General features: G+C 32.0%; 1 protein-coding gene across 2 annotated transcripts; it reads left to right on the top strand.

Moving 5' to 3' along the window:
• The first annotated feature begins 3,300 nt into the window (after positions 1 to 3,300).
• On the top strand, positions 3,301 to 8,041 carry Sec15 (exocyst complex component Sec15). Of its 2 annotated transcripts, none has more exons than XM_018458889.1 (13): positions 3,301 to 3,505; positions 4,212 to 4,377; positions 4,721 to 5,007; positions 5,094 to 5,196; positions 5,307 to 5,546; positions 5,613 to 5,780; positions 5,849 to 5,920; positions 6,015 to 6,149; positions 6,248 to 6,618; positions 6,689 to 6,923; positions 6,994 to 7,135; positions 7,224 to 7,410; positions 7,500 to 8,041. In XM_018458889.1, the coding sequence occupies exons 1-13, from the start codon at positions 3,438 to 3,440 to the stop codon at positions 7,624 to 7,626; spliced, it is 2,301 nt and encodes a 766-aa protein (XP_018314391.1). In that variant the 5' UTR covers positions 3,301 to 3,437; the 3' UTR covers positions 7,627 to 8,041. The 2 variants fall into 2 exon arrangements, with proteins under 2 accessions (XP_018314391.1, XP_018314390.1); XM_018458888.1 differs by lacking the exon at positions 3,301 to 3,505 and adding an exon at positions 3,628 to 3,836.
• The last annotated feature ends 303 nt before the right edge of the window (positions 8,042 to 8,344 follow it).

Raw genomic sequence — 8,344 nt, 5'->3', positions numbered from 1 at the left:
GTATAATATATGTATGTATATCGCCTGGCAATTAATATGTAGTTCATGATTAGTGTAGTGCATGATATACAGAGGATCCAATTACAATCACTAGAATCGAATTTTTTTCAAATCAAATAAAATTTAATTTTTCTTTTTTACTATATCGAAAAAATTTGATTCCTACTGATTAGAATTGGACATTTTGTATGTGTGTAATACATAAAGTATTTCGGTGACCTGAAATAGGACGAGTATATCGTGCAAATTGTACGAAAATTAATTAATATTTAACTAATTTTTACATCGTTTTTCTATCTTATATTGGAGACTATTATACTGTATTTTAATCCAATGAACTGTCAACTATACATTGCAGCTGTAAAGCTTACGAGAAAAAGAACTAATTTTCGAATTTTATGTTAATCTGATTCAGTCAGGATAAGAACTTTTAATATTTAATTTTTAGAACCCACATTTAAAATTTAGCCTTAACTTTCTTCGAGAAATCATAGAATATAAAAGAAGAACATTGTTAATGGTCCAATAGAGTGAGGATTAATTTTTTTATACCCGATATATTTACTTTCATAACAAAGTATTACGATACTTTTAATAATTGAAGAAAGAATGAATGATTATAATATTAATACGATTTTAAATACTGTTTTATACAAAAGATCAAGTTATAAAGATTATACACGTGTATATCGATGAAAAAATTATACAAGATTAAGCCAATCGACGAAAGAAAAAAGTGGCGAGAACATTTAAATAAATAGCTATCTTGTAATTGATATTTCATTGATAGTATAAAAGATTTATACTATTGTAAATTTATACTATTGTAAGATTTTTATAGTTTTTCTGAAAATGACGTAATCTCCTTATTTCTTCCTTTCGTCTCCTTATGTTTAATCCCTGATGTTTAAATGTAATGATTTAATGCACAAATGCTATATAAATGTGTAATAATATATATATATATACATATATATGTATATATAACATTTATATGTGTACATATATATGTATATATAAAATTTAATATACAGGGAGGGTGGCTCATGTAAAGTGTTACAAGCTATTATCTCTGAAAGTGTGTGTCAAATGACTAATATACTCAGACAAAAGTTTTATGACTTAAAAAATTCAAAGTGGCTCTCACTTTGATAACGCTACCCAAGGTCAAAACAAATGGTACCATCTTATGCTCTCCTCAAAGTCATAAAACTTTTGTCTGAACATATTAGTCATTTGACACACACTTTCAGAGATAATAGGCCTGTTCTTTTTGGCTGAACTTTTGTACCAGTTCATCTTTCTTCCTCTTCTTTTTTCCTGGAGAGAAAAGGAAGAAAGATGAACTGGTGCAAAAGTTCAACCAAAAAGAACAGGCCTAATAGCTTGTAACACTTTACATGGGCCACCCTGTATATAAAAATATATACATACACCTATGTGTGTGACATGTATATACATATGTATAATGGCAATCGTCCCTTCTTTCTCCTTGGATTCGCAATACCGTGTATTGTTAGAAATCCGCGAATTGCAAAGCGAATATTATACAATATGTTGTACCTAACAAAGAAATAAACTATAAACATTTATTATTATTCTACACTACATAAAACTAAAAAGAGGAAAGCGACTATCATTTCGATTGTAGAAAACGATTATTAATTTTTATAATATATTAATCTATAAAATATTTGCGTATGTGCGTATCAAATTTGTATCAATGTTATTGCGAATGAATATTGCAAATAAAGTTTTTTTATTTATATTATATTATCAGTGATAGAGTATCATTGGTCATATGATATAAATAAATATTTTATATACATTTAAAGGATTTGTTACTTCTCTAAAAATTGAATGACTTTATATATTAAGATTTCGCGAGTTTTAAAGGATTTTTTACTTTTAAAAATCTAATGAAAAAGACTATTCTCGGGAATTTTGTTTGAAAAACTCATGTTACGAATTTTCATAGACTTTTAAAGATTTTATTGCACACATATTGAACGGGATCTCCAATAAAAATTTGTTACAGATATGTTCATTAATTTCAAAGTTTAGCTTTCAAACAAGTATTACAAAAACGGGTAAAAGTATCAATTAGAAGACCCAGCCCCAATGACCCTGACATATTGTCAAGGTCATGACCCTGAGTAACCTCCAACAGGTTTTAGCCATCGCTCGTTATTTATTAAAAAGTTTTTAACAGTCATTAAGCTGGGAAATAATAACTATATGCATCAGCGCGGCAAGGAAAAGAAATTATTTTATGACGTAAATTCTTTACCAATATTGTCAATGTTGTCAATTATTAACCTGCATATATGATTCAATATTTTCCAGATATCTCATTTGTGTATCGATGGTATAAGTATACCGATTGGCTACTGACTGAACATGTGACCGTCCTTATGACATTTTAAGCTGGTTCTACATTGATCGCATCGCAGCGTCGCAAGCGTGTCGCAAGCGTTGCAGTCCAATCAGAGTCGAGCTAGCTTGACATTGATTGGACCGCAACGCTTGCAACGCTGCGATGCGACTAATGTAGAACCAGCTTTAGGTTTGTTGCGTCGCATGCTCCAACGTGTTCCAATATGCTCCACCATAGTTCTTACTCACTCCAACGCGCTTGATAGAGTGAATAGGAGCTATGGTAGGAGCATATTGGAGCATATTGGAGATTGCGACGCGAACGAACCTTAAGCTGGTTCTACATTAGTCGCATCGCAGCGTCGCAAACATTTTGGTCCAATAAACGTCAAGCTCGACTCTGATTGGACTGCAACGTTTGCGACACGCTTGCGACGCTGCGATGCGATCAAGGCTGCGTTCAGCAGAACGTTTGTTTTGCAACTGTTGGAAGTTTCCTTCGCGCTGATTGGATCATACTTTTATATCTAGAAGAATGGTCCTATCTCAGCAGACAATCATAAAACGGTTGCAAAACTGTTGAGTCTGCTGAACGCAGCCAATGACTTTAGAATACACTCATTCGCTCGGTGAGTAGGGCTGCGTTCAGAAATATCACCCAAGTGCTCCTGTGTATCATTTTATCCTTATATTTATCCAATGTTAAACAAGGATAAGATGTTACACAGGGGTACCCAGGTGAGATTTTCGAACGCAGCCTAGGCTGCATTCCGAAACTCATCGAAAAAAAAGTAACCTTTCTGTTGCTTTTGGTGACCAGCTGTAACAGGCTGTACACTCTCAAGTCTTTTCAATTTTTCTCTGATAAAATATTTGTTGAAAACTGTATAATTAAATCTAAAATTAAAATAATGATTTGTTATCAATAAAATTAACGAAAAAACCACAACTTAAACGTAGTCTGAGGATAAGACAATAAGACATTCTTGATTGATCTGTCAAACAAACGAGTCTGTCAAATTTGTTGCTTGACAGCTCTATCATTTTGAAATTCAGTCACGATGCAACGGTACGATATTCTGATTCAGGAGATCGAAGGCATCGACGATTATCTGGGCCCAACATTCCGGTAAGCAAATTTAATGGCTCAGGGATAGAAGTCCCAGGTCAAAATACGCGCTCCATCAAAATCTACCCCCTTCACGCAAATACAATAAGTTCGCATATGCGCACTCGAGGGGATGGCATCCCTTTAAAGAGGGATGGTATTGTGTAGATGCGTTCACCGCGTGTAACTCATATCCTCGAACGAATTTTTCGAGCAAATTTACAGTCGCAACATTGTTGGAAATGTCAATTAGTTTATCACAAAATCTTCTGTCATCGATGGTACCGAAGCACGAATACCTACTTTATGAAATAGAATCGACCGATACTAATAGCATAGGCCTCGTTTTCAGGTATTATCAGGATGGCAAATGGTGGACAATATAATTTAGAAATTCATATTGTTAACAGCGAATTCCATCAGTTGCATTAAATTAGATTAGTGCATGCTAAAAGCTACTATGCATAAAATTAGCAAAGCTAAATGTAAAGCATATAAATATTTTAAATGATTAAATACCCAAAAATGTTTATGATATTATGCATTTGTCTAATAAAATATATATATATATATATTCCATTGTCAAAGTTGGTTATATTATGTTGCCACATATAGATACTTTGTACAAAACAGTCCTTAATATATACTAATTTAGTGTAATACTAATGAATATATATTCATCATAAAAGATGACGAGAACTGTCGTCACATTTAATTTACATTACAGAGCGATTTACGATGGCCACGAGCATCAGAAATTTATGGAGAAACTCGAAGACCGTATTAAAGCTCATGATAAGGACATCGAGAGGATGTGCAATCATCATTACCAAGGATTTAATGATTCAGTTCGGGAGCTCTTGCAAGTTCGGTCGCAGGCACAACAATTAAATGTTAGTTTTATGTTTGAAAATAATTAATGACAATAAAAATATTTAACTATGACGTAGCAGGTTTAGCAGGATTATCAAAAAGTTTTCTGCCATTGAATAATTTTATTGTATGCTCAAGTAAATAATTTTTACAAATGAAGATTTAATATACAAGTACTTAATATATTTTAGCAGTTAAAATACCGTGTTCTTAAGTTGATTGTAATAAAAATTCTATTAAATATATTCTTAAACGGAAAAACAATATTGACAAAAATTATTGTAAAATTATACACTGGCCTGAAACTTTTGGCAGCCATTGTATATATAAATTACTCTTTAATTCAACCTCGTTATTATATAGTCAGAGATATTGGAGCTTGACAAATGCATCACCGCCACATCTACCAAAGTGATCGAGAAAGGCGAGGAACTCGTAAAGGCTCGCAAAGTTGAGAGCAACATGGCTGCTGCTGTAGACAGTCTCACTATGTGCCTTCCTGTCTTAGCCGCATATGCAAAGTTGCAAAAACAATTAAAAGATAAACGTTACTATCCAGCCTTGAAAACGCTAGAGCAATTGGAGCATCATGATCTACCGAAAGTTACGAATTATAGGTTTTCTTCTCAAATTACTCAACAAATTCCACAGTAAGTAATTGAAAAAAATCTTTCTTGAGTATCTCGCTGTGTTATATGTAACAGTACAAAACATTGTGGAATTGTCTTTCTTCTAGATTGCGTGAGAATATAAAAGATGCATCTATGTCTGATTTAAGAGATTTTCTAGAAAATATTATAAAACATTCGCCAAAAATCGGGGAAGTTGCAATGAGACATGTTGGTATTTTCTTTTATTTTTATTTAATGTCTATAATTATATGGTATATAATCTAGGTAGGTTTATTATCTATGTATAATTTGTCAACTTTAGCAACTTTTTATATCAGACCGCTGAACAGTTAGCGACTGAGGCAGAAATTGTAGGAAGAAAAAAAAAGAGAACATACGCGAATCAGTCAAACGAAATAGAGGAGGAATTAAGTGCCCAAGATTTAATGGATTTCAGTCCTGTATATCGATGTATGCATATCTATACTGTGCTCAGAGAAGGAGAAACTTTTAAACTGTATTATAGGCAACAAAGAAAACAGCAAGCTGAGCTAGTTTTGGAGCCACCTATTAATATGGTAAATTCTACCACTGAATATTTTTCATGTTTGTGTTCTAGTAATGAGATAGTGTTTTACTTTTAGCACGAGAGTATAGTCGAATATCAGACTTATTTACACGGTATCATTGGTTTCTTTGTGGTAGAGGATCATATATTGAATACAGGTAACGGATTAGCTACTCGCTCATACTTGGACGAGCTTTGGACCAAGGCTTTGTCTACCATAGTGTATGCTTTGCGCACATATTCGGTAAATTATTATATACACACTGTTATATTTTATAATTATAATTAATATAAGAGAATTATATTTTTTAGGCATGTTGCACAGACGCTACACTTATATTAAAAATAAAAAATCTTATTATGCTATTTAACACTACTTTAAGGGTAGGTAGCAAAGTGCATTCATCTTTTATCGTTCATATGAGAGAGATATGCATATATGATTTAAACGGTTTTTTTTTCTATTATTTATAAACAGGATTACGGCTACTCTGTAGAACAATTATGGGATTTGTTACAAGAAATTAGAGTACATTATAACGAAGTGTTGATGCAACATTGGGTTCAAGTATTCAGAGATATTTTGGATGAAGATAGTTTCTTGCCAATTCAGGTAATTATCATTCATATTTATGAAACATTTAATCTCTATAACCAGAGACTGCTGAATTATTTATTATTTTTTATATTTACTCGGTCATCACGTTCTAGGTTACAACACAAGCAGAATACGACAAAGTTTTGAATCTATTTCCTTATCACGATGATGAATTGCAAAAGGCCGAGTTTCCGAAGAAATTTCCATTTTCTGATATGGTACCGAAAGTGTACCAGCAAGTGAAAGAATTTATCTACGCTTGTTTAAAATTCTCAGAGGATTTGAACTTCACGCAAACGGAAATTGATGAAATGATATGCAAATCGACAAATTTGTTATTAACAAGAACTTTCAGCGGATGCTTATCATCGTTATTTCGCAAACCATCGTTAGCACTTTTACAAGTAGTACAAATTATTATAAATACCGGATATCTCGAGAAATCTACGAAGTATTTAGAAGAATTTGTGACTAATATTACTGGGTAAACATCTAATATATTATAATAATGTTATTTCTTTTGTGATCCATTAAGCATGTATAATTTTTTTTAGCACATCGCATCAAGGTCAATTAAGTTGTATGGACGTGGAATCTGCTATGTTTCGAGTTGCACGTGAAGATGCTGAGAAGCAAATTTGCGATAAACTGAAAAATAAGCTGGATGAATTTTTGGAATTAGAGAATTATGATTGGAACTTGACGGAACCTCAAGGACATGCCTCGGGATTTATTACAGATCTTATTGCGTTTTTACAGAGCACTTTCACATGTTTCACCAATTTACCGGTAAATATTGCGACATAATATACGTATGTGATTTTTTAAATATAATAAACCGATAATATTAACATTTCAGGATAAAGTAGCTCAAGTAGCATGTAAATCTGCGTGTTCCCACATCGCCAAAGCTATATTAGACATATTAATTAGTGAAGATGTGAAACAAATATCTATGGGTGCATTGCAGCAAGTCAATTTGGATACAATACAGTGCGAACGTAAATTTTTATATTTTTTTAATATAATGTTTCATCATAATATATATATATTTTCGAATATAAAAATTCAAATTATTACAATTTTCAGAATTTGCTGCTTCTGAACCAGTTGTCGGTTTACCAGAAGGAACTTTGTTGCAGTACTTTTCGCAATTGCGACAGTTACTAGATTTATTTATGAGTTGGGACTGGCCTACTTATTTTCATGATTATGGTCATGATTCTAGTAAATATGATTTAGTAACTCCAAATATGGCTGTGCTTCTGCTAGAAAAGTACATACTATATATATATTATTTGCATCTTTGTTTTGTATGTATTATTGTGCATCATTGTATTGATATATTAACATATGTGTTTTTAGATTGAAAGAATCTGATAAGAAAACGGTGTTCTCTGTGTTAAAAAAAAGCGAAAGAGACAAAAAGAAATTGCTTGAAACTGTATTAAAGCAATTACGTCAACTAGCACAAACTACTCAACAGCAATAGAAATTAAAATTAATTATATGTTTACAGGGGTCCCAGAATATTAGAACAATACTCGTGTGCAAATAGAGCAGATTAAACTGAGTTTGTTGAAAGGAGTCTTCTATCTTCTTTCAATTTTCGCAGTAGTTAACGAGATATTAATTTCTAAAGATTGTCGAATAAGCGCATATCTACCTGGCCTCAAATACACGCTCATCGGTCGTGGTCGTTAGGCCGGGAGTTTACTATAAACAGCAGTAGTTTTAACGCACGACGGCAAAAGAAAATAACTGTTCATGCAATTGTATCTTGCCATGCGCTTGCATTGACTATTAACATACTATTACAAAAATTACAAAATGCTACAGGACTTTTCCATTCAGTTTAATTCATTCTACCTATACACGAGCATTGTCCCAGATATGTGTCCCTGGGACACCCTGTATTATACATGTATGTATGTATGTACGTATGTATATCGGAAATGTGTAAATATATACTAATTTTTATATATTATTGCAAAAATGTGACTCTTAACAATGAATATTTATTATAAAAGTATATTTGTTTTTCACACGCATAAACCCCTTAATAATACTTTGTATATTTTTATAAGTATTTTTTTATTTTTTTAATTCAAATTTTCAACGTGTATAAATATTTATATAAATACGCAGGGAGTGAGGAGAAATAAGAATTGAAGTAATATTTGTATTCTTTTATATATATATATATATAT

Source organism: Mycetomoellerius zeteki, unplaced genomic scaffold, assembly GCF_001594055.1.
Source record: "Mycetomoellerius zeteki isolate Tzet28-1 unplaced genomic scaffold, Tzet1.0 scaffold79, whole genome shotgun sequence".
NCBI classification, from domain to species: domain Eukaryota; kingdom Metazoa; phylum Arthropoda; class Insecta; order Hymenoptera; family Formicidae; genus Mycetomoellerius; species Mycetomoellerius zeteki.
The sequence above is the reverse complement of the archived record's forward strand: the minus strand, read 5'-3'. Positions and strand labels throughout refer to the sequence as shown.